At 42.4% G+C, this 25,516-nt stretch overlaps 1 protein-coding gene across 2 annotated transcripts in view; it reads left to right on the top strand.

Annotated features, from left to right (window-relative positions):
* Positions 1–774: 774 nt before the first annotated feature.
* Positions 775–25,516, top strand: part of pde1cb (phosphodiesterase 1C, calmodulin-dependent b) — a 49,099-nt gene continuing 24,357 nt past the window's right edge. Inside the window, exons 1-2 of one of the 2 annotated variants that reach the window (XM_056421719.1) lie at positions 775–1,164; positions 5,413–5,439. In XM_056421719.1, coding sequence (XP_056277694.1) covers positions 1,064–1,164; positions 5,413–5,439 — 128 coding nt within the window. In that variant the 5' untranslated portion in view covers positions 775–1,063. Of the gene's footprint in view, positions 1,165–5,412; positions 5,440–11,187; positions 11,226–25,516 lie in introns of those variants that run through there. The other variant, XM_056421720.1, reaches the window with a different exon arrangement.

Raw genomic sequence — 25,516 nt, 5'->3', positions numbered from 1 at the left:
TTGAATATGGGATGGTGCTGAATGAGCTCAATGGATCAGAGTAATCTCAGTCAAATCAGTGTCCACGCACTTCTGCACGCCCTTTAATCCTCTCTGGCATTTTACTTCTTGGACAGGAAATGTAGTAGGAGTCATGGTATTGACTATTACGATGAATACATTTCCGTCGCTTTGTATGTTGAACTACACAACTGTCGACAGCTGCCCTTGCTCCATTCAATGTACCTTTATATTCCTGATGAAATAAACGCACGTATGTGAAAGCGTCTGAACCAGAGGGTCAAGAGAAAGGAAAGCTGTGTCCGTTTTGCAGTGCCTTGAAAGGAAAAGCTCCCGTTTTGAAATCTTTCCTTTGACCAAATATTTGCTTACAGAAATCCAGGACACTCGCATCTTCGTGATCTCTTCTCTTAAAGGTCTCTCCCTCTTGTTGCTTTCCATCCCCACTCGTTTTCCTCCCTCACACCCTCTGTGTTTTTCTTTTCTTCCAATGGTTGGCACAGGACACGGTTTCTCATTATCCACCAGACTCCTCCCTCTCTCTGACTGGTGGTGTTTCTCCTCCCTCCCTCCTGTGTGGAGCGCTCGGCAGTGAGCGTTAATCCCGGATTGTGCTGCCCTGTCGTCTGCATCCCGTTATTGCTGGGAGAGCATGGCATGGCTCCAGGACCCCTGTGCTCAGAGGGAAGAAGTGAACGAATGAGAGAGAGAGAGAGAGAGAGAGAGAGAGAGAGAGAGAGAGAGGGGGAAAGAGATACTGTTTCACGACTGTCACAGCTGCTTGAGCACTGCATTGCACGGAGTGTTGCTGACTTTCAGTCACAAACACTCTCACATAAACAAGGGAGAAAAGAGAGAAACAGGAAGGATGCCGTCCGGTTCGTCGCAGCTGCGGGTGCAAATGTGAACGAAGAAGAGGAAACCTCGGTCACGTCCTGGGTTCCACCACACTGCCAACTCCCTCTGCTCGCCGCTGCGTCCCTCTCACACTGAAGAGGGATTACACTTGTGTGTGTGTGTTTGATCTCTCGTTGGTACATCTGGAACTCTTTGAGACTCGAACATGGAGTCTCCCACCAAAGAGATCGAGGAGTTTGAAAGCACGGCCCTGAAGTACCTGCAGCCGGAACAGATTGAGAAGATTTGGCTCAGGCTCCGTGGACTGTGAGTATATTCACTTTTACTGTTTCCAACAAGTGTGTGTGTGTGTGTGTGTGTGTGTGCATGTGAAGTAATCGTGCGTCTGCCTCTGTATGAGTAAAATGTGTTGTGCTTGTGCTAAGCTTTTAATATTTACACCTGAGTTTAAACTTGATCTGTAATAGCTTCATCACATCTATAGTGACATAAACATATAGGGAGGAAACAGAAAACAGCATTTGTCACAATTATAATAGCTACACCTCACTCTGGTTGTGTTTATTTTTTAAACTTGTGTGGTTTGTGTGTGAGTTTCAGTTTGCGTGTGTGTGATAGAGAGAGAGAGGGAGACAGAAAGAGAGAGAGAGAGCGAGAGACAGGGAAAGAGAGAGAGACATATATGTCTCTCTCTCTCTCTCTCTCTTTCCGTCTCCCTCTCTCTCTAGCTCTGTCGAGCTAGAGAGAGAGGGAGATGGAAAGGGAGAGAGAGGGGGGTGGGATAGAGGGAGAGAGGGAGAGAAAGACAGAGAGAAATTATTCCAGTCAAGTAGCTCCGAGGTACCTTCTTTGAACTATTTTGAGTGGCTTATTTACAATATTGGACAGGAAGGAGGGAAGTCAATGTTACAGCTGAGGTGTGAACTGAGGGAGGGTTGCTCACAATTTCACCCGTATTGCATGTGTATTTAAGTCAAAGTACTTACTGCCATGCATCATCATTTTTTTAAAGAGACAATGATGTCTCTTCATGCTGCTTTTAACACCTGTTTACATTTATAATTAACATGAATGACTGAATTTGCACATTGTTGGTTGAAGTTAAGGCACATTTTCTATTTGTATCTATTTTTGTTTTGTTTCTCATCTTTTTGACTGCTCACATATTTTGTAACCTCTTATACATCACCACTATTTCTCTTTAAATAATACACAAGCCTCACATTTCAAATTCCTACCAGTTTTTTAAAAACCCTCAATACCACAATATTATTTTCTCACATCCACCAACCAATCAACACCTCTGTGACCTTTCGCCCTTTGGCTAGAGTCCCACACATCGCATATGCAAGTTGAAGTGGGCATTTTCTCTCTCTTCATTTCCAGTTCTCCTCCTTCTCCCTCCGCAGGGGGAGGAGACGGCGGTGTTGCTAGGGTTAAGAAAAGAATATTTCATGTTACTGCTGGAGGTCTGAATGAAATGCAGTTTGTACTACAGACGACAAACTGACTGGATGAACCGTTTCACGGGGCTGCAGTTCATCTATCTGTCTTCCTCCCTTCCCCTCTCACATCACTCCATTCCTTTTTGTTATTTTCACGTGATGGCATTTCTATTGTTCCATGATTAGTCATTGTCTCTCTCTCTCTCTCTCCTGTGTCAGAAAGCCCGATATATGGGTCCCTCAACCATCATCCGCTGCCACATTGAGTTTCCTCGGATGACTTCATTGTCTCTTCGTTTGGTCACCGTCATACAACCATTTGTCTTTTGGGATATTTGATGGATAGAGCGTCGGATGAATGTAACAGGGGGGCCGGCCTTTATTTATTTATTTCCCACATCACGACAAGGCTGCACTCTGCCCGGAGCTCTGAGGGCTCCTGTTGCGTGTCAGAGATCACATTCGCCTTTAATCTCACAGAGAGCCTCCATCAGAAGAGAGGGAGCTCCAGCCGACAGGCGGCCCCCACAGATGTCGACGCTTCACAGTTTTGTGTTTAAAATCGAAAGTGTGCAGGTTGTGTAGGTGTAACCGGGAAAGGTTAACCGTGCATGTGCTCGTGAGGATGATATAGATTGGATGCGTATTTAGCAGCTTTGTGACATTTACTGTATGTGCTGCCAGCTCATCCTTGGAGATTTGTTTGGCAGCTGTACGATGTGTGTGTTTGTGTGCAGGCGTGTGTGTGTGCTGGATGGCTATCACAGCCCTCTCTCTGGCACAGTGTGCTGCACAAAGTACACCAATCATCCATGGATAGACCGAGAGATCATTTGCTTTGGACAGCTTTCCCTCTGCTCAACCTTGAATGACGCAGTCTAAAGCCCGCTGACATCCACCGATCAAGGCACGCACAATCACATGTTTTACTTCCCTTTGACAAAAGGCACATTTCTGTTTTGATCATCAGGGAATGGATTCCGATGGATTTCCATTGGTAAATAAGATCCCTGCGACATGCCCGACCTTGTCGTCACCCACTGATTAATGGAAATCAATACATTATTGAACTAGAACGGGCACTCAGTAGAGCGCATACCTTCGCATACCACAAGATTGGGCATTGAATTATGAACATTTTGGCATTAGTTGCATGCCAATTGGATAAAAATTGACCGCGCTATGGTAAAGAAGATTTTGACCTTTGACCCGATCGATCCCAAAATCTAATCAAATGGTCCCCGGATAATAACCAATCATCCCACCAAATTTCATGCGATTCGGTTTAATACTTTTTTAGTTATGCGAGTAACACGCATACAAATAAATAAATAAATAAATAAATACACGGCGATCAAAACATAACTTTCCGCATTTTCAATGCGAAGGTAATCACTTGATCAACAGTTCATCACAGAGAGCTCCCTTGAAGGCAAGGTCATCTTGGATTTGGTCCGAGGAGGATCAAGGAGGCCGTGTCCGCTTTGTGGAACCAACCGATTTGTGAGGCACCGGCTAAAATAAAGTGAGATAATCCAAGACAAACAAGCTGCTGTTAGCCACCCAACCAGATGTCTGACAACAACCACACCGAATATACAGGTTGAAATGCTGCTTCCTGTGACCTTTATAATTACAATCATTCTTGGAATTTCCATGACCCCTTTCAACCCACATCCTCATTATGCCGAGGACATTGCATTAAAGCCTTCTAATTCGAAGAAGCGCGATGTTGTGGACACACATATTTGGACATAAAGCAGGCTCAGTGAGGAGGGGGAGCGGCCAAAGTTTGAATGAAAGAGAATAGGACATGTCCATTTTCCCCATTTTTTCATTGAGTCTTATTGATCTGTCTCTTCTGTGCTTTTGCGATCTATATCCTGGAAAGCTTTGAACTCCTTGAGTTTCAGATGGCAACCATCTCACCAGGACACTTTATGTCGCTTTTCAATTGAATTGCTTGATGGGCCCTAAGTGAATGATTGAATCTTTTTTGCTGACTAGGCTTGAGGGAGCTCTTAATATATCTTTTACAGGGAATAAATTCTTTAGCTTGCACTTTTACTTTGCGCTTGAGGAACAAATCAAGCTAAGTGCTTCTGCATTGTGCCTGACTGGAATAGTAATCCATGTCTGTTGTGGAACTGCAGTGGGTCCATCCTTCAGTCCACTCTGCTATTATGAGTGCAGGTCTTTCTCTTTGTGTGTGTGTGTGTGTGTGGGGGGTCTCTCTCTGTATCTGTGTGTGTGTTTGTTTGTATGATTTACACTTTTACAGCCACGCTGTTACTTCTTGATAAAGTTGTGTGTGTGTTTTTAAGGCCAAATATTAGGATGACTGACAGTGGTTGTGTGTTAATGTGACCGTCTAGGTTCCACGTTTGTGTGTGTGTGTGTGTGTGTATGTGTGTGTGTGTGGGTGTGTGTGTGTCTGTGTACGAAGTAAATGTATGTGTGTCTGCATGTACTTTTGGATATTGTTATTCCTCTCATAAACGTCTCATCCATATAAGTGATTGTAAGCATTTGCCTTTTTTATATTATCCTGAATAATATAACTAATATGATTTAAAAATAAAAAGTATTTATTTGTTTACATATATTGTATAAATCTACAAATCTAATGCAGTGTAATTATCCTGATTGTGTGTTTGTATTTGTTGGGATACTGTCTGCTGTTAGAAGCTCATTGGCTCTCACGAAAGAACACGCTCTGTCGGACAGCAACCGGCGTAAACACTCAGCTGTTGGACGAAGAGATTATTTTTGTAATTATAATGGCAAACCATGCTGTTGATGTTATGATTCACTAAATAATAGTGATTTGAGTTTATTTCCGTGTGGTAATATATTTGAACTCAAGTCAAACCAGGTTTTTTTCTCCTTGTGAGGTAAGACGGTCTCTCATCACTCGTACAACCAGAGAACATTTTAAGAATTAGATTATTTTGGTGAATCTGAAAAAACTCTTTAACTGTGGTTCTGACGTGAGGCCCAATGACTTTCATTTGATTTTCATTTTAAATAGAAAAATGAATCCAACATGGAAACAAGAGAAACATTTCAATCGATGCCTCACTGTCCACATGTTTTGTCTCTCTGTCAGGCGCAAGTACAAGAAGACGTCCCAGAGGTAAGACTTGCTGCTGGGACACTGGATTTCCTCCTCCTCCTCCTCATCATCATCATTCCTCCCTCCTTTCTGTCCCATCTCCTCATCCTCATCCTGTACACTCACCTGATTTCTGGATTTTCTCCCACTCTTCTACATCCCTGGACCTCATCCCGGACTTACCTTTTTTCCCTCGTTATTCATTGTTTCTTGTTATGAAAAGTGCAATTTGAATGAAAGATATTCTTATTTCTAATATTACGATCCTGATTCTCCCCTCTTTTCACCAACCTTCAGTTATGAGGGTCACGGATCTTAGCTGCACTATTCAAACACACTTTGTCACACATGTATGCACAAATAAATACTCTTGCTTTCACTTGCTCTTTCTCTCTTGTGTTGATTTAAGTGTCAACTCATATCTCTCGCATAATGGATAGAAATTATGGAGACACAGTTGTTTTAGAACCATAAACAACTGACAGCATTTTGAAGGTTGACAAAGAACTCGAGTGCCATGGGCGTTATCTCCTTTATTATGGAACTCTCATTTGTTTAGTTCTGTTGGAGATGCTCAGGGGAAATCAGGCCTTCCATTATCTGAGACTTGCATGCATTAATTTACAACCACGAAAGCATGGATTCATTAATGCCACTGAATGCGTGCGTTATGCAGATTTAAGTATCATTTGTTAAAGATGTTTCTGTATTGATCTAAAACTATATTTTAGTGTCCGTCATTATTCATCTGATGCAAATGACATATTGTATGTCTTTAGAGGACCCGAGAGACCTTGTCAAAGTGTCAAATGTTTATATCCCAACTATACAAATGACAAACATATTGATCTTTGGATTCTACTATTTAGTTTACGATCTGATTTATAAATTAATCTAGCCAGATGCTTTTGTGGTCAGTGGTTGAATCTCCCAGCTCTTTGTATTGTTTGCGAGACTGTGTATTCATATTTACTGGATGTCGAAAAACATCTTCTCTACCCTCACGGTCTCTAGAAAGGATGCACAGTTCTAACCTTTTCAGTCCTGATGCTGATTCTGATGCTTGGGCTTTTGTAATCAGCCCAAATCATCTGATAACAGCACGTCATTCATAAACTGTCTGTCTCTCTGTGTGGAAGGGACTGGGATCCTTCTTCAATGTGTACGACTATGTCAGTCTTGCTTTCCTCACTTTGTAAAGGAAAATGTAACACATATATTATATACATATATATATATATATATATATATGTATATGTACTGATGTGTTATATATTACTGACAGTGTATAAGGCATGATACTAGATTTAATCAGGAAACACATAATGTAATTTACATTTAACAAAGGTCAGGTTGTGATGTTAGGAAGCTTAGCTCAAGGTCAAGACGAAATGTATAGTATATTAAAAGGCCTTTTATTTTCTTAATCCTCATCCGAATGAATCAGGTATGTTTTGCTCTCCTCTGGGTTTGAATAGAAACATCCAGCTTTCTCAACCAAAGACAGTGGCCAAATCCCCCCAAAAGACCAACAGTGCTTTTGGTGTCTCTTTAATCCTTTCTGACTTCACTGACTTGTTCGGGACACTCAACCCCAAGACCATTGTCGGTGCTAATCTTTAAAATCTGGTCACAAACATATTGACTAGGTCATTTCCTAAAACTGCTGGGCACTGCAGTTTTTAGCAGACATTACTCAAACAGGAGTGGATTTGTCGTGGACTATTTTCAGACGTGGATTAATACCACTTGGTGCTCTAGTGCCGATTCACAGCAGCAGGACGGTGCATGTTGGATTGACTCTCAATACCAGCCGTGTTCATTATAATGAAGGAACCTGTCACATGTCACAACAGTGTGGCTCATTGATGTTTTCTGGACAACAATGGACCTCTACAGCACAGAGAATTAGCTCTTTCACTCCACAGCCACTTGATAGTATAGGATAAATACATTGTTGATGTCCGTCTTATATCACCAGCATTATCCTCTCAGGATGAAATGGATGGTCGTTTTGCAACGACATCATATGTTCTCAGTTTCGGATCGATTTAAGCATCCTCCAAATATTTATCTTTATATTTTTCAAATATTTGTAATTGACGCTAAAGACAGTTTATCAATGCATCCATTACACTCCACCCCTCACTTTGTGTTAACTCACCACATAAGAAAGTGTAATTGCTCAACAAATGAAGCTGGAAACCAACATACGTTGCCGTAGTGCCACACGAACACGGTTTCATGGCGTTTCCCTCGGAGCTGTGGGGTTGCCGCACACTAATTGAATGAAACTCTTCTCATGCTGCTTATTGGTACAGCGTGTGGTCTTTTGGAGTGGTATCTCTCTCTCTCTCTGTCGCTGTCTCTCTGTCTCTCGCTCTGATGGGTGGGTGGGTTCCTGTGTGGAGGAGCCGGGTGATTGACAGCTCCATATGTGTCTGTGTAATTACGGCCGGGCTAATTGGCAGAGAGGAACACTGGGACATTGTCATTACTGACACACCAGTACAACCCCCAACACATGCAGATGGCGGGAGAGATTGCCCACTTCACATGGGGAAGGATGGAGGGATGGCGGAAAAGAGTGTTTGTGTGCAACGGGAGAGAGAGATGGAGGAACGGCTGTAAAGACAGGGAGAATGTATATTTAGGCCTTTGATCCTGTGTTTCGTGTGGGTTTTATTATTTTGGTCACATGGTTTTGATTACGCACTTTTAACAATTTACGGTTCTCTCAGCCCCCCCATGGTTACTGTTGCCATGCGCTATCAAACTTTTCCATTCAGAACGGTAATGGTGGCAGATTTAGCTTGCTAGCTAGCATAACACTGTCTGGAGGCCTAATTGACATATTTGCACATGCAAGTAAGAAAAGGTGGTGATATAATATATCGATTTAAATTGTGTCCCTTCTTTCACAAATATATGTGTAATCTCTTGCTGAATGTGCAAGAGATTAATTTTTTTTATCCATTTGCCAAACACAAAAAGCTCCGCCCCCTTTTTCTTAGGTTTACAAAAAAGGCATCGATCACCCAAGCACCACCACTTACACCGATTGTTCATCAACAAAGCAACACGTTGATGGTTTGTGTGTCTCTTTGTATTCCCCGACAGGCGCCTGAATACAGCGCTGATGAAATAGGCTTTCACTGAAGTCTAAATATGCCACAGTGGTCCCTCCTTAGAGCCCCGCTTTCAAAGGCTTTAAGTGGTTTGCCATCTTATCCACGCAAGCCTCCAGCCTTAAATGGCCTCATGCTCGTCTGCCCTGTAGCCAACTGTGTTGAGTGTGTGTGTGTGTGTGTGTGTGTGTGTGTCTGTGTTTATGTGAGAGTGTTTGTTTCTTCTGGCTTTCTCAAACGGCTGCCATGTTTGTTCAAAGTACATGTTTCCAGTGGCAGTAATGACTCGGGTATCTATCCCCTTATCTCCTCACCTTGCTCCAGTTCAGACTCTCGTTGGCGGACGATCAACCTGCACAAATGGTACATTTGAGGAACGCTGTGCACCGGTCCGTCAGGACTTTGGTTTAAAAGTTACATTTGCTCTTTTTCTCCCTGACATTATTTTGGCTCCTGTGTTCTTGGCACAAAAGCAAAATTGATTATTTGCCACATGGATAGTTGCAATAAGAGAGGGCAACATTATGGGTGTGTTTGAGCTGTAATACCTGCAGTATCATCTGTGAATCAGACCTTGAGGCCGGGGCGTACAGCTGTTTGATGTGACGCTCACAGAGTGCTCTCTTCATTCATTCATCGTAAATTTGCCCGTCAGTCTTTGTTTGTAAATATGTGTTTGTGCAAGAGACAGAAGTTTTGAGCGTCAGTGTCTGTGTTTGTAGACGGATATGTGCACTTTTCATTTAGTCTTGGTGCTTGTTTTTAATACAGAGCTGTTTTTCAGTCTATTTTGGACCATACCTTTTTTTGAAGCTGAGTTTCAATGCACTTGAATGTTGCATTTTATTAGGTGAAATATCAGGTTATTGTACCACTCAACTTAGTTTAATTTGCATGTGTGTGTGTGTATATATATCATCAATCTGAGATTCACAGAGGCAAAAAAATGAACTCTTTGGTTGCTGTGAGTAATTAGGCAGCACATCTTCCAGCCACTGGCTGCCTTTCAAGAACAGCCCATTAGAAGCCATTACCCGAGACTCGCTGTCTCTCTTTTCTGAGGTTCGAGGCCTTTTGTCACCACTGCTATCGGGCTGTTTGTTGGAGATGATTCATTTGGGGGCCAAGGAGCAACACTGTTATTGGTTTGGCTTTGGGATTCGCTGCCAACGGAAACAAATACGACGACATGCACCTCATCAACCAAACTAATAACCGTCTCTTGAGCAATAAGGACCAGGAATTACAATAAAGATGATAATGAGCTCAGTTAATGACTTAAGGATGCTGCACACTGTTTATCAATTTAAACTACTATCTCTACTTTACTATTACTATCTTCATGGTTACATTCATTTGTACTCAAAGTGCCAATAATTTAATTCCTCTTAAAACCTCTCACATTTTGAGAGAGAGCTAATTTTGGTCTTGCCGTTTACAAATATCACCACTTGTACAGATTACAAGGCGAACCTGAGCCCGCCCTAATGAAAAAAGCGTTATAAAAAAAGGAAAGCCTTTCTCTTCAACGTGGTGACTGTGTCTGCCTCCCTGATGGACACTGGAAGCCGGAGGAACTTGATAGCTGAACGAGGAAGCGATGGCAGTGTGGAACAACGTGGATGTTAATGCACCTTTACTGAGCAATATTTCAGCTGGCCAACTCAAATGTTTTGCATGTGAAGAGCCAACTAAGTTTGTTTGTTTGTATTTTGTTTGTTTGTATTTTTATTCAGTCAATCAAATCAAATACAATACAATATTATCCTATATAATATACAAAAGAGAAAGACTGAAAAGGTATAGGTAGAAGCAAAAAAATGCTAATAAATTCCTATCCTAAATTGAAATAAAAATAAATCAGAAAATTAATATACAATAAAGAAGAAAATAAAACAACAACAAAACAACAACAAAATAAATAAAAAGTCTTAGTTTGAAATCGATGTTTGAAAAATCGATTTTTCTTTTATCTTTCTTAACGAAATATTGCATACAGTGCAGAAGAAGACAACATGTCCAGTGGTATTGTTACCAGTTAAAAGTTGAATACAATTGTTTTTTTCATCAAACAATAGCTGGCTGAAGCTCGGTCATCAGCCACATAAAGAGCCAAATAAATGTCTTTGACGTGGAAGGTGTAAAGGAGCCCGGTGGAGCTCCGGTAGTCGCTCGGTCAGTCGAGCAGAAGAACAGAGGTCGTGGTTCCTGATTTCAGTCTGTGGATGACAGCAGCTCAGACTTCAGCTTCAGCCATTAATAACATGCTGTTTCTTTTGTAATTGTTTTGTGGTGCTGGTGGTGAGTTATGGCTCGTTTTTGGCTGTTTAATATTTTTATGCGGTCATTTTGTGTGTAAATCAGCCTGATGCTGACCGATACAACTTTTTTTAGGTGATCATTTTTGTGATTTTGTCATTTTCTTGCTGTGGTTTAAAGCGTGGATACACTACTGATGATGCCTCTGCTGCTGTTTCTTTTCTCACTCACTCGATCTTTCTTCTCCTCCTTCCTCCCTTCCCCCCATCTCCTCCCCTACTACCTGATGATGAGAGAGATAATTACCCAGCTCAAATGAATCTCCGAGCTTGGGCTAATTACACTCCTCTCAAGCGATCTTTTTGTTTTTCCCTTTTTCTAGCCCTTCGCTCCACATCAGGTGCTCCGTTCTTTCCTGAGGTAACCGCCTCAGTTTGCATAATTCACAGTGTTCTCCCCCCTACAGGTGCCAAAAGACAAGCTTCAGTTTGTGCATCGGACTAAAATCCCAGAAGATACACATTCCCCGATAGGAAGTACCTGCACACATGCAACCCGTTCACAGACATGCAACACGTGCAGGTGTGGACAAGCAGCTGCTTGTATCGACAGATGGATTTTTGTTTTTATTTAGACCAAACAATACCCTTCAATAGCTGCACACAATGGGGCAAATCACTTTGAAATAAATTGTTTTACTTTGCTGGACTTCAAAAGATAATACGTCAAAGTGCTGCATTTTCGTTCTGCAGCAACGGGCTTCTCCACTGATTATGTTCTCTCTCTGCCGACCACAGAAGGACATTATTGAGCTAAGTGTATTGCGAGTCTGAAGATTGATTACAAAGACCTAAATGATAGGCTTTTATCCTGTAGTTGCTGTTCGGGGGAGATGAGAACAGGAACGTCACAGGCTTTTCTTGGTGCCAGCCCAGCTCACAAGCCTTCCCCTTCCTGTGCCTGCAGCAGATAATATTCCAGATTTATGGTGCAGATTGTCTCTTTAATCTGGATGTTTATATCCATACTTCCTCCAACCCCCCCCCCCCCCCCCCCCACACACACACACACACAATATTCGGTCACACTGTGTGAGATTGGGAAAAATAGGCCGTGCGCGTCCTGTTGTGGTTTGTAGACTGAATGTGTGTGCTCATGTGTGAGGTCCAACCAATCTGTGAGTGTGTGTGTGTGTGTGTGTGTGTGTGTATGAGTGCTGCATGTGCATTTATTTCTATTCAGCTATCTATCATCTCACCTCATTCATCTGCAGCTAACCCAGTCATTCCGGTCCTCGTGGGAGTCTCAGAGTTACATAGAGTGTATTCAAATAGCTTCTGTGGCCCACAGCCTCTGTGTGTCCCATCCAATGTAAAAAGACCATTGTGGCCAAATGGGATTTTCTTGCCAGAGCAGGAGATGGATAAAGCCAGAAATGATGCATGGATGGATCTAAGCAATGTTTATGTTTACTGAGCCTCTCAGTGCTATGAAAGCCAATGTGAGTACCCAGGGTTCGTACGGTCATAGGAAACTTGGAAGAGGCATGGAATTTTAAAATGGTTATTTCCAGGCCTGGAAAAGTCCTTGAAAAAAAATTAAATCCCAAAAGTTTTGGGAAAGTCATGGGAATTTGTTAGAAGTCAATTTCCGCAGTTTGATTAAAAGAACAAATGAATGTAGTATATACAAACAGCAGAAGAGATCAGGTGATGGCTTCCTAAGTCCAGTTTGTGGCCATGTGTCGGCAAGAAAAGCCATTTGGTGAAGCCTGAAGACAAGGGCAAGACGATGTTTTGTTTGCATGAAACACGTTGCGTCTCACGTCACTACAGACGTTACTCTGGAGTAAAACATCAAGTGCTGCCGGCCTTTACACATAACTATAAAAAAGCTCAGTTATTTTGGCGCAAAGCATTTAAACTATTGGTTGAAAATTGATGTTTTTTAAAATTTGTATCCGATTCATCGATAAATCAAAAAAATTAACAAATTTTACAGTATGTGTGTGTGTGTGTGTGTGTGTTGTGTGTGTGTGTGTGTGTGTGTGTGTGTGTGTGTGTCTATGTGGGGTCCTGGTGAGGGTGGTGGTGAGTCGTGAGGGCAGTGGGAAAGAAGAAACTCCATCTCAGTCTTCTCTCTTTCTGGCGTGATCTGACTACGGCCTGGCCTGCCCAACGCAGCAGCTAGCGTGTTGTTGTTGGGGTGATGTTGTTGGGGTGGTGAAGATCCTTTCACCTCCTGCCCCTCTCTGGTGTAAACACCTGGTGGGTACAAGTCCTGCAGGGTGCGGGTTCAGTTGAGCAGGTGACTCTCCAAACCTTTCTGTCCCTCTGCAGAGCTCTGTCCAGGTGGAGCAGCTGCTTCCTGTCAGGAGCGCACTGCTCAGTCAGAGTAGAAGGACTGGACTGAAGGAGACTGAAGGATCCTCAGCTGCCTGAGGTGGTGCAGCTGCCTGCTCTTCTTTTCCTCTCTGTGTTGTGTTTTTACCACCCAGATCTGTGTCCTCCCTGATCATCCCAGATTATTTCTCCCCCGCTCCCCCAGTCAGTACAGTTAATTCACCCAGTGGTGAGTAGTCGCTCTTGTCCCACCTCCCAAAGTCCACAATCAATCAGCTCCTTGGTTTGACCCACATCATGTGTGGCTGTCCTGGCACCAGAGTGACAGATCAGCAACTTCCTCCAGGTAGGCCTTCGCTCAGTCGTGGGTTGTACGGAGACCAGGCCACCACCACCTGCATCGTCATGATGTGTGTTGAGCTGAACCTGGCCACACCACACAGTGTGTACAGCAGGTACAGTAGGGGCTGAGGCGGGGGCTGAGGGATCCTGTGTTGGGGGTGAGGATTTGGTGAGTGTGTCTGAGGGACCTGCCCACTGACCACCTGTGGCCCCTGAGTCAGGAAGTCAGTGATCAACAGTGAGGGGGTGTCAGCACCCAGCTCAATGGCAGCTCAGGCTCAGCTTGAGGACTATGGTGGGCTAATGAAAAGTAATTGAACAACAGCATCACCACAGCCCCCTCTGGCTGTCCAGATGAGAGAGTGTGGTGTGCAGTACCTGCAGCATCATCTGTGTGTGGATTCTGTTTGGATAAGCAACAAACTGCAAGTCCATCAGGAGAGGAAGGAGGAAGATGTAGTCCTGTAGTCCCTCCAGCTCTCTCAAAGCATTTCATGAGGTGACGACGGTGGTCGGTAGTCATTCATACATGCTGGAGAAGCATTCTTGGGCACAGGGACAATAGTGGATCTCTTGATGAATCTATTATTGAAAAAGTCGATAGTTGCAGCCCTACTGGGAACAAACCTCGACCTGTACGGATGCAACTCTCAACCGAGATGAGAATGAAGCGGCACGGCTCACTCATTCGCTACTTCCGGGGAATTATCTCTCGAATCTGCGGCTCCGCTCGGCTTTACGCAGCTTTACAGCAAAATTGGGGCTCGCCATCTCTTAATTATTTTGTGAAGCATCCATTCAGAGCCCGTTGGACAGCAGCCATGTCGACGAGGCTTGATTAGCGGCGTGGGGCTCTGCAGCTCGCTGCTTCACAGCTGTGATGTAAACAGGGGACTGTGAACGATTTGGCACCGTAAAGTGAAACATGTTCTTTGTCACTTGGTAGAAAGCTCTTTTGTCAAATGACGTAAAGATTGATAAACACTTCAGTCGCGTGTTTGTGTTGTGTGCGTGAGAGAGTGTGACAAAGTTTGCAACTGTTTAAATGGGCGTTTCTGAGTTTGTGATTGTTCACACGTTGCTCTGTATGAATGTGTGAACCTGCTCTGATGTTCATTTAGGAGAAACGCTGTGAATCCCAGCAGTGACGCACTCAGGTCTCTGTTCTCCGTCGCCGTTTTTTAAACGCTCCTTTGGACAGGCTGGAATAAACATCCTTTTCCAGAAAATAAACATTCAGCACAGTAGTTCACTTCCCCACAGTTCAATTCGTGGGGAGTTCACAGTGTTTGCCATCCCACGTTTCCTCGACCATGTTCAATATCCTGACACATACGGGCTCACACACAGCTCATATTGATCGCGAGAGTAACGAGTTCACAGACTGACGAGTGTTGTCTCTGCCGCCACTGCTTGGTTGACCGGAGTGGATGAAAGTCATTTCAAGAGAAAGTAGTCCCACTACCACTCACAGGCAACACTGATACCTTTATTTACAGCAGTGGCGCTTTATTCATAGATGCACCTTTAAATGCACGTATGAGTGTTTTACTTCTGGAATTCCAATGGAAGCTGATGCCGTCCGTCCTCTTTTTTTTTTTATCACAACACTTTGTTTTATTAAAGTTAGCATTTGAGGGTGGATTTGCGTCACACTTTCAGCTCCAACAAAGCAATTAAATTGTAAAAGTAAGAATGATGGACTGACAACTTAACTCCCAGACTGCTCGGGGCCTCGAGACACAACTGTCGCTTTGAGTGAAGAAAAACATGTTTTTTTTTAGGGGAAATGTCAAATTAAATGATGAATGTTTTAAAAATAAGAAAAGGGAAACGTTGGAGTTGGTGATATAAATCAGTGAAATAATGAATGGGAGAGGAAAATACATTAATGATTTATTTTTACAACCTATTTAAATTATTGATATACTCTATGAATCATGCATGTTTTAATTAGTACTCTCCTTCGAGTTTATCGGCTTGGAAAGAGGATTGCAAGTTTATTGAAAAACTGTATGTCCTATAAGTTGAATGTCCCCCGGCCATCGTGTTCATTAAAGCTCATAACAGGATTGTTCTTTCCTGCATGTCGAGCTGTTAACAGTGTACAAATAAATACAAAAACTCTTTACTCAAACGGATCTTTTATTAATTTTTGTATTCATTCTGTATGAGAGCTCAGCATAAATTTGATATAATTGACATGTTACCGGGGACAGTTATGGGTGTTGAAATGCTCATTAGTGAGGCACTCCAACTGGACTCAATAATTATTCATAGGGGATAAACTGCGGTTGCAAGGTCTTCTGGGTTGTGTGGCGTGGCCCGTCGCCAAATAAAGTGCACTCTGATGTCTTTGTTTGTCCAGGGGTTGAAGGACAGAGCAACGGTGACCTCTCTCACCACAGTGCACCTCTTTTCAGCTTTTATTGATCCATCTGTGAGGTTGTGTGTGTGTGTGTTCGTGTGTGTGTGTGTGTGTGTGTGTGTGTGTGAGACAAGGACAGAGATAGCTGTGTTATCATGCCCCCTCCTCTATATATTTGTATCTCCTTCTCTCGTCCTCTTTGTGTTTTAGAATAAACCCGAATAATATAATGAACATATCTGATTCAGCTTAAGGGGATAGGGCACCGTGTTCGGGACACAGCCTTTGGTTGCGACACCTGTTCTCCTCAACTCAATGACACACACTCAGCCATAGTCGACGATCACGATGTCTGGATTACTGTCGTACGAACCGCTGATGGACTCAGAGCATTTTACCCGCGTTGTTATGTTCTGGCTTGGAATCAAACAGATCATCTCATTGAAAGCTCTGTGTTCTCTAACGCTCCTCCTATCTGCGTGTCCATCCACAAGTCACCTACGCCATGTTGTTTTTGCTTCAGGGATGTGATTACCTTTATCTTAAGTACAATATAAGGTTACGTAATCCTCAACCCCCCTGCGTATCTATCAATAACCTTCACATCTGAATTTCTCAGGGTTTATGGGTCTTTCCCACCGAGATGAAACACATACTTAAACTAGAATGGGCACTCGGTAGAGCGCATACCTTCGCATATCACAAGATTGGGCATTGAATTATGAACATTTTGGCATTAGTTGCATGCCAATTGGACAAATATGTATCGTGCTATGGTAAAAAAAAGATGTTGACCTTTCCATGACCTTGACCTTGACCTTTGACCCGATTGATCCCAAAATCTAATCAAATGGTCCCCGGATAATAACCAATCATCCCACCAAATTCCATGTGATTCAAGAAGATTTGACCTGTTCATGACCTTTGACCTTGACCTTTGACCCGATCGATCCCAAAATCTAATCAACTGGTCCCCGGATAATAAACAATCATCCCACCAAATTTCATGCGATTCGGTTCAATACTTTTTGAGTTTTGCGAATAACACGCATACAAATAAATAAATAAATACACGGCGATCAAAACATTACCTTCCGGCATTTTCAATGCGAAGGTAATAACCCATAAAAGAGCAGTCGGAGTCGATCGTCCCGCTCCATCATCGTTCCACATTTCCCCCAGTTGAACCCTCCCTGGGTTCCCACTACATGTTAAACCTTCTTGCATTGTGTTGCAGCTCATGTCTTCTTCTGCTGTGGTTGTTGCTATGTGGACGTCTTGGAATGCATTAAATGTGTACATTTCCCATAATGCATGTCCAAATAACACCTTCCAAGCTCACTCTGCGCTTTTGATAGTGTTACAGTCCGACCACATTACTGAACATAATTATCGTGTATGGGCTGCATTGAAAAGCCCTCATTAGTCAAGAACACCTGCAGAGTTGCCAGGTGTAGTTTATCTGGGATGCTTCTGTTTTATAAGCTTCTTGTCTCCTGTTGCTACATAGGACACATGTCTGGATGCTGTGTAGATTCCTTGAGGAGCATTTTAATCGCCACAAAATCAGATGTACCTGCCTCAGTCATTTTGTGTGTATTATTATGTAATATTATTTTAGGATTCTTAATACAATTGTAATGCTGCGAGCCTGGGAAGTGAAAGCTGAGGAGAGGACTGGGGAGGAACAGAGGATAAAGTGAGAGCGACACTGAATATCTTTTGTGAGATGAATTGGGATTACGTCTTGTTCCGATGTCTTTGATTGCAAAACACAGTCATCTTTTCTTAGTGTGAAGGCGAGAAAATAAAGAAACACAGCATATATTAACAACAGAAAAAAAGACTTCTAAACTGAGACACTCGCCCTCACCAGAAGTGTGTGTTTGTATGTGCACTGTCGAGGAAGTAGTTGTTACGATTGCCCTGGAGGTTTTTTGAGTCCCTCTGCCAAGCCATGAACTCAGTGGAGCCTCTGAAATGCCCCCCCCCCCCCCCCCCACACACACAATGAAACCCTCGCACCACCATAATAATGCCGACAAAAAGGAACCTCAGAAAGAGGTCAGTGACTTCCACCGTAATGCCTTCAGAGCATGCTCCCTGAATATAGTCAGATGTCTGTTCACGGTGGACACAAACAAGGTCCTCTTGGAAGAGATAAATACGTTCGCCCAGGAGTTTAGCATGAGAATCCGGGCAGAGGAGGAGGAGGAAGAGGAGGAGACACTGCCTCGGGCCCCAGACAGCCTAAAAAAAGAGCAAGTCTTGAGCTGCAGTGATTTGGCCAATAGCTGAGAGATTTGACGGAGCTTACTGTCCCGAGTGAAATGATGTATCACACGGGAGAGCAGCAGAGGAGGAAGGGTTCCCTCAGAGGTGAAGGGTTCCCTCAGGACAAACAGAGCGTGATGAGGTCATCAGAAACAGAGATGTGGGAGGATCAGGATGTGCCCACAACGCATGGAAGACAAGAACAACAGGGAGTCCAATTAGAACGGTAAACGTCCAATTCAAATAAAATGACCCGCTACCAAATGTGGTCAAAGTGTTGAGATGGCATGTTGAGGAATGCCTGCAGAGATCCAGGAAGGGGGTCCACTCTTTTGCAGTATTTCTAAAGATATCTTCTATTTTCTTCCAAGACGTACCTTCCCTGCTTTCGGGAGTCGTCCCTGTCACACCACATCGAGTGCAATCATTATTCCTCCTCATTCATTATCATAATCGTTTGCTAAAAACAGCAGTGTGATTCAATCATCATGAATCTACAACAAAAAAATAGATATATGGACATATTTCATGAATCATTGTGTACTCCATTTTCACATGTAAACTTTTGCATAATGCCACTACTACTTGCTACTGAAACAGAGCTTTGGTGAAGTGAAGAGTCTAATTTAATTTCACCTAATCTACGATCAGCTGAGGAAATGACTGACGTGAACAAATACTTATCAATAAACAACCTCTTTTCCCTGTTGTCTGCTCGCACCGCGGCCCGCCCTCCTCCATCGATGCTTGTGCGATGGCTTTGTTCAGTTCCTGCTGCTACTTCACCTGATTCACCCCAGTCTTCAAAGTCATCAATTTGCAATTATTCTTTTATTTTTATTCATCTTTACTTTCCACAGCGCGAGATAACTTTTGTACACATGGCAGTTGCCAGTGTGATCGGTTGTTGTTGTTCAGCGATTTGATTTGGCTGAACTCGCTTGAGCCCGTCCGGTTGGGGGCGGTCCACGGTGGCAATGACGACACCTGTTGCTGCATCCGTTGTGGTGCGAGCTCATCCGTGAAGGAAAGAACCCTAAAAATAACATCTGATGATGAGACCAGTGTTGCAGGTGGATCTCATTCAGAAATGTAATGTGTTGCACATTAGATCTAATTGTAGAATGGGAGTATTTTGTAATTGTGTGCCTTTTAGTTCTGGGTTCAACAAGTACAAGTCTTCAGCAACACTTTACTTAACATTATTGGACTTTTGGTCGCTGCCTGGAGTTTATCTTGTTTTACTGTTGGCCAATGAGCAGCAGTGATGAGGCAACTGGGGGTTAGTTTGGTGTTGAGGAACCACTTTTCCATTTGTGATCTGTGAAGACAATTTACAAGGATTTGAAGCAGTGGACAGACACTTGCAACATTGCTTTGGCAAACTCTACCACTGCATGCAGGTTCAACTGTGTGTGAGTGTCAGTACATGTGTGTGTGTGTGTGTGTGTGTCTGTGGCTAACAGAAACACAAGCAGTTCCTTTAATCTCTAGCCTCTGTGACTCATCTGACATTCAAGTCTGGTTTTACCTTATTATAGTGTTGTTAGTCAATTACTGGCATGTAATGACCTTGTTATGAATTAGAGACATGGAGGCCACGGAATGAACCGACAAAACACGGCCAAACATCATTGATCAACCACGTAGGAGAACCAGTTTGCATAATACAAAACATTTGAGAGCACCATTTTCCAAAATTGAAGGTCCTCTGGAGTTTGCATTTAGATTTGACTCAACAAAGCAGTGCAGCAGCTCAGCTCTGTTGAAACTGTGTGTCCTGCATAATCATGGATTCATCAATATGTCTCACCTGATTATTAGATGAGATGTGGGCCTTTACACCCTTGTGATGTAAACTCACGCTAATGCAACCGTGACGTCGTTCGTTTATAGCCTGACATCAGGTTTTTATTTCTTTTTCGAAAAATTGGGGTTGAAGATTATCTTGCTGAGCAAAATGTTTAAATATCATAAAGTTGCGTATGCCGTAAACCTTTTCTGCAATTATCCCAAATCCCCAAAGTAAAAAGTCCCCTTGGCGTTTCGTTCCAGGGAACCAGTGCTAAGCTAACTTTTGGGTTGGCCAACAAATAACAAAACAAAAATAAATATACAATTAAATAAAATGTTTCAAGTTAACCTGTTTCCCAATGTGAATTATTCAGCCATTTGAAAAATATAACTCATCTAAAAGCATGTTTCTATCTCACAATCAACCTCTTATCTCTCTCCTCTCTTAATTACAACCCACATTTTGTAGATACATAAATTGTATCCATATCTCTGGGAAATGCATCTTTAACCTTTTTCATTTTTAAATTAAATTCCCGTCGGCTAATTAAAACCTTGGGGTCGTAAAACATTCACCGTCTCAGACATATTGTCACACTCATGTTCACGGGCAGTTTGTCTCCGCCATTGTCTCCTATAGACCTGCGCTGGCCATAGATGCGTGTTTTGTTTATCTCTGGGGTTATATAACATATAACTCGTTCCCCGCAGAGCGTTGGGGATTATTCTTCCAGCGCCGTCGTGATGGTCGCTGGAGAGAAATCAAGTTGTGGATGTGTACGTGAGATTAGAGATGCTGTGGTGTTTACTTGTTGGTGTTTGACACTCGGTACTGTCTCGTCTCTTCAGAGTGGACAATACTGACACACATGGTGCAAGACCAATAGTGTCATACTGTAGATAAAGTGGAAAGGAGAAGCATAGGGCATGTTCCATTACTGTGCTTTAAAAAAATAATCTCCTCATGTGGATTTTTTAAATTTGTAACTCGGTGAGGTCAATGAGTGCCGTTGGGTTGTTTCGCGTCAGGCCACTGATTACACACCAAAGACCAACACACTTGACTCCCTGTGTGAGAGTGTGTTGGATATTTGATTGAGCTGCTTCACTCAGCTGGCTCTGCTAATCAAGTCTCACAGAGACAATAACAGAAACATTATCTGGGTGCTGCAGTACTGACTACTTGGATCCTGCTAAGTATCTTCTTTAAACTAGTTTTATCTGCTAAAGTTACTGTTGTATTTGTTGATTAAAGCTGCTAGATTGTTAGTCTGTCCTGTTTTAAGGAGTTGTTTTGGTAGAGTGAATCTTCACTGATTGGACGATCGTCACCTGGTTTCGGATCCTGCTAAGTATCTTCTTTAAACTAGTTTTATCTGCTAAAGTTACTGTTGTATTTGTTGATTAAAGCTGCTAGATTGTTAGTCTGTCCTGTTCACCTGGTTTCTATTGAGTGTCATTTGAATAGAGGACAAAGACAAACCTCACTGTGACTCCTCTCCATGTCTCTGACCACTTCTGTCCCTCCTCTCTTGCCTCCTCTGTCCTATCTGCTCTCCCTCAACTGACTGCTTCCTCTCCTCTCTTCCCTGTCTTCATCTCTTGATTCTCTTTGTCCTTTATCAATCTCTCCTCTCCTCCTTCTCTTCCTCTATCTCTGCAGCCAAAAGCTCGTTCTACCTGACCAAAATTCAGTCTTCCTTCTCTAACCCCAAAACTCTTCTCTATCTTTTCCAACCTCCTTGATCCCCCCTCCTTTACAAATCCATCTTCTATCACCTCACCCCTTGTCTCCCAATCAAGTTCTTAGCTTGACCTTCTGACCTTCCTCACCCATCTTATTACAAAACTCTGGAGCGAGCTATCTTGAGCCAAGTGTCCTCCTATCTCTCACCAGTCTGAGATCCTGATCTCTTCTCTTCAGGACCTGGGGATCTAACTTGGAGAGGATCTGTGTCTGATCCTTGTCCTCTCACTACTGGGGTTCCTCAGCCTGTCTGACGGACATCTCGCAGTGGATGTCTGCTCACCACCTGAAGATCAACCGGTACATGCTGCACAACATCAGTCTTCTTACTCAGAAGGCGAGGTTCTGATCCAGGCTCTGGTCATTTCACGCCTCGACTACTGCAACTCCCTCCTGGCTGGTTGCAGCTCATCCAGAATGCAGCAGCTCGACTGGTCTTCAGCCTCCCACCCACACCACTCCGCTCCTCCGCTCCACTGGTTACGGTGGCTGGGATCGGGCCCGTCTACATCCGGGATATGGTCACACGCAACAGCCAATCGACTTGTGCCTCCTGCTGTTTGCTGTCCTGGCTCCTCAGTGGTGCTGGATTAAAACACAGATTAAAATGTTACTTCCTGTATTCTTGTTGTTCTTAGTTTGTACTCTAGGTTGAAATGACATGTAATGTAATGTAATGTAATATTTCCAGCTATTTATGCAAATATAAACTGTGCGTCACAGTGGTGATTACAGATGTTATATTCTCTGCTCTTCCTGCAGGAGAAAAAAGTTAATGTCGTATGAAATGTGTTGCATATAAAAAGACTTGTGTTTTTTCTCGACTTCAATTCAGTTTATTTTATATAGCCCCATATCACAAATTACGAAGTTGCCTCAGAGGGCTTTACAATCTGAACACATACGACACCCCTGACCTTTGACCTCACATCGGATCAGGAAAAACTCCCAAGAAAAAGGAAAACATTTTCTTATAAAAAAGAGCTCTTCAGGAGAGCAACCGAGGAGGATCCCTCTCCCTGGATGGACAGAAGCAATAGATGTCATGTGACCAGAAGGAAGCGTGACAGAGTTACATAAACACATTCAATGAGTATGACAGAATGTATGAATAATTCGTAGTAGACATGGACCACGATCCAGACCTCCTCAATCCATGAAACAGAAGGAGGTAGACACTTCACACACACATATACAACATGTGCTTCACTTCTACATCACTGCTCACTTATTTCTAGTATAGCACACATGTGTGGGGTATATTAGATATTATAGGTAGCCACAAGGTTGACAGCAGACTAGAAACATGTTTACAGTAGATAATTATTCATTATGTAATAATATATGTCAAAGCAGTCATTGCACCGTGATGCCGGCTTCATTCAGTTGTGGATACTGACCTCAAACTCTGCAAAATACACCTCGTCATCACAACGCTGACGTTCGACAATTGTGTGTCTTTTTAAAGTAAATCTTTTTTTTTGCATATTGGTGGTTATTCTAAGTTGGAATGCTGTTTATTGAATGAATCATATTGCATTATTTTATTGAATAAAGGGTCCACTCAGCATGGCACACATGTTTGTGTCTCTGGCACTCCTGTGTGACTGTGATGTGAAACGATGCATTACAGATCACAGCACATTTAAAACAACTTTCCTTTTCTATAATGTGTTGATCAAAACACTTTAAAATAAAAGGCAGACAATAGTAAAGTCATTAGTGAGGCCATTAAATCCCTAATTACGCGACGCTCCAATCCAGTGCGCTCGCAATTTTCTACTGTAACTCTGTTGGGTTCTATTTGACCTCCTCTCCCCGGCTACCCATCTCTCCTCTTCTGCTAATTAATGGTGTGGTCCCAGCATTAATGGGCCACGTCTGCCTTCTTTAGGTTTCACGTACGTTCGGGGACTCGGTTTTTTCACAGTGATTATATTTGTGCAGATTTCACCCTGGAAAAAGGAAAAGACACATACTTGATTTTGTAAACGGTGACAACAATACAACAATATGATGTGCAGTCACACTTTATGTATTGTATTTATTCACCGACAATTCAAAACTGTACACTCGCTGATGCTACGAGCACTCAACGCGTCGGCGAGCTGAACGGAGACGACGTGCCGGTGCTGGTGGCAGATTGGCAGCTGAAAAAAATCATGTGGCTATCAACTGCTTTTATGGTTTGGAGAAGACCCAAACACTCATGGGCCGTCTCTCTTGAGTTCAGCTGCCATAACTGCACATCAATACACCATCACAGAGACCAGAGGCTCTGTGTTTATGACACTTTTGTAAATCATACTGCAGAATCTCTAAATATCTTGTCATAACGTAATGCCTTAACGCCCCAACCCAAGATGTCACTTGTCTATTGTATGTATACAGTTAACCCTGGAAATGACTGAACTCCTTTTTTTATTTTTTTAAAATATATATATATATATGATATATGATATATATATATATATATCATTAATTTGATATATCATTAATTTTGAGCGTTGAAGAAAAATTTCAAATGGTAATACTTTTTCTCGACACTTTTGCTAATTATTATTTGCTCATAGCAAGTAAAGTTGAAATATGTTTTATGTTTGTTTTTAGGCACTTGGTTAAAGTTTGAGAAAGATCATGGCCTTGGTTAAATATTGAAAAAAGTCAAAATGGATTTGAAGCACAATATTAGAATTCTTTAATATTAGAATTGAACTGATACCAACCTCTCTTTATAACCTTAACCAAAGTACCATTTGATTCACTTAAACCAAACCACCATTCTACAATGTGTGAGCTTTGATCATTCCTTCATTTTTACAATTGATACACATCTGGTAATAATAATTAATAATATATTAACATAACTTCATGGACTCAGGGTTCACTGCAACCTTCATTTCCTAATAATTATAAGATTAGCCGCTTGCATTGAGTGAATCACCTGAACCATGTGTCCAAATCATATAGGATAATTTCTTATTCACGCATTAGGTGAGATACATTTTTTTAAATCCTTAAAGTTTCCAAGCAGGTGAAAAATGCTGCTCAGTGGTGGCAGCAGTGTGTTGGTGTGTGTTGTGTCTCGTGAGGACCGGATCCTGCTGACTCACATCGAGGCTCACAAAGCTTGACGTTGTAATGCTGCTTGTGAGTTCACTGAGTTCAGCTTTTGGCTTTGTTTTATTATTCACAAATGACTTCCAAATTGCTTCCTGGGATTAAAAAGGAAATGTAGTTTGGATTTAGAAAAGGCTTTTGTTGATTCTTCTGTACGCAACACAAATTAATTAGCACTTTCTCATGAAGACACGTACAGCTGTACACTTCCACCCCTTCCTGTTATGTTCGTTAGACTCTCTGATCTTTTGTCAAAAACTAATTTTCTCGGACCACAACGATGTTTTGAAAAAATATCATATCACACAATTTAACGACACACCTGAAAACATAAATTGACGACACGTGAAAAAATCCATTTGATGACGGACAAAATATCAAAACGACTAACAAAAATCATAAATTTGATGAGGCATGAAAATATCAGTTTATTTTTGGGATAAATACAGTCTCCATTTTGATCATCCACTGTGAAGTTAACCATATCTGGATATCAGAGACTGCACTTGAATTAACATTCTAGGGTTGCAATACAAATTCATGAAGCCTTACTTCAGAGTAAAGCAGGACACTAAAAGCCCATATGGCAGATGAACGCTCAACCTTTTAAGGTGATGACTTGGCTGCTGCTAAATCAAACACACACCCTCTTCGGGTGCCAAATGGTCCATCGCCTCTCATTGAGTCACTTTATGTGCAGGCTGGAATTTGCTGCTCTTTTTCT

Source organism: Pseudoliparis swirei, chromosome 8, assembly GCF_029220125.1.
Source record: "Pseudoliparis swirei isolate HS2019 ecotype Mariana Trench chromosome 8, NWPU_hadal_v1, whole genome shotgun sequence".
In the NCBI taxonomy this organism is placed as follows: domain Eukaryota; kingdom Metazoa; phylum Chordata; class Actinopteri; order Perciformes; family Liparidae; genus Pseudoliparis; species Pseudoliparis swirei.
Note: the sequence above shows the minus strand (reverse complement) of the source record. Positions and strands in the feature narration are given on the sequence as shown.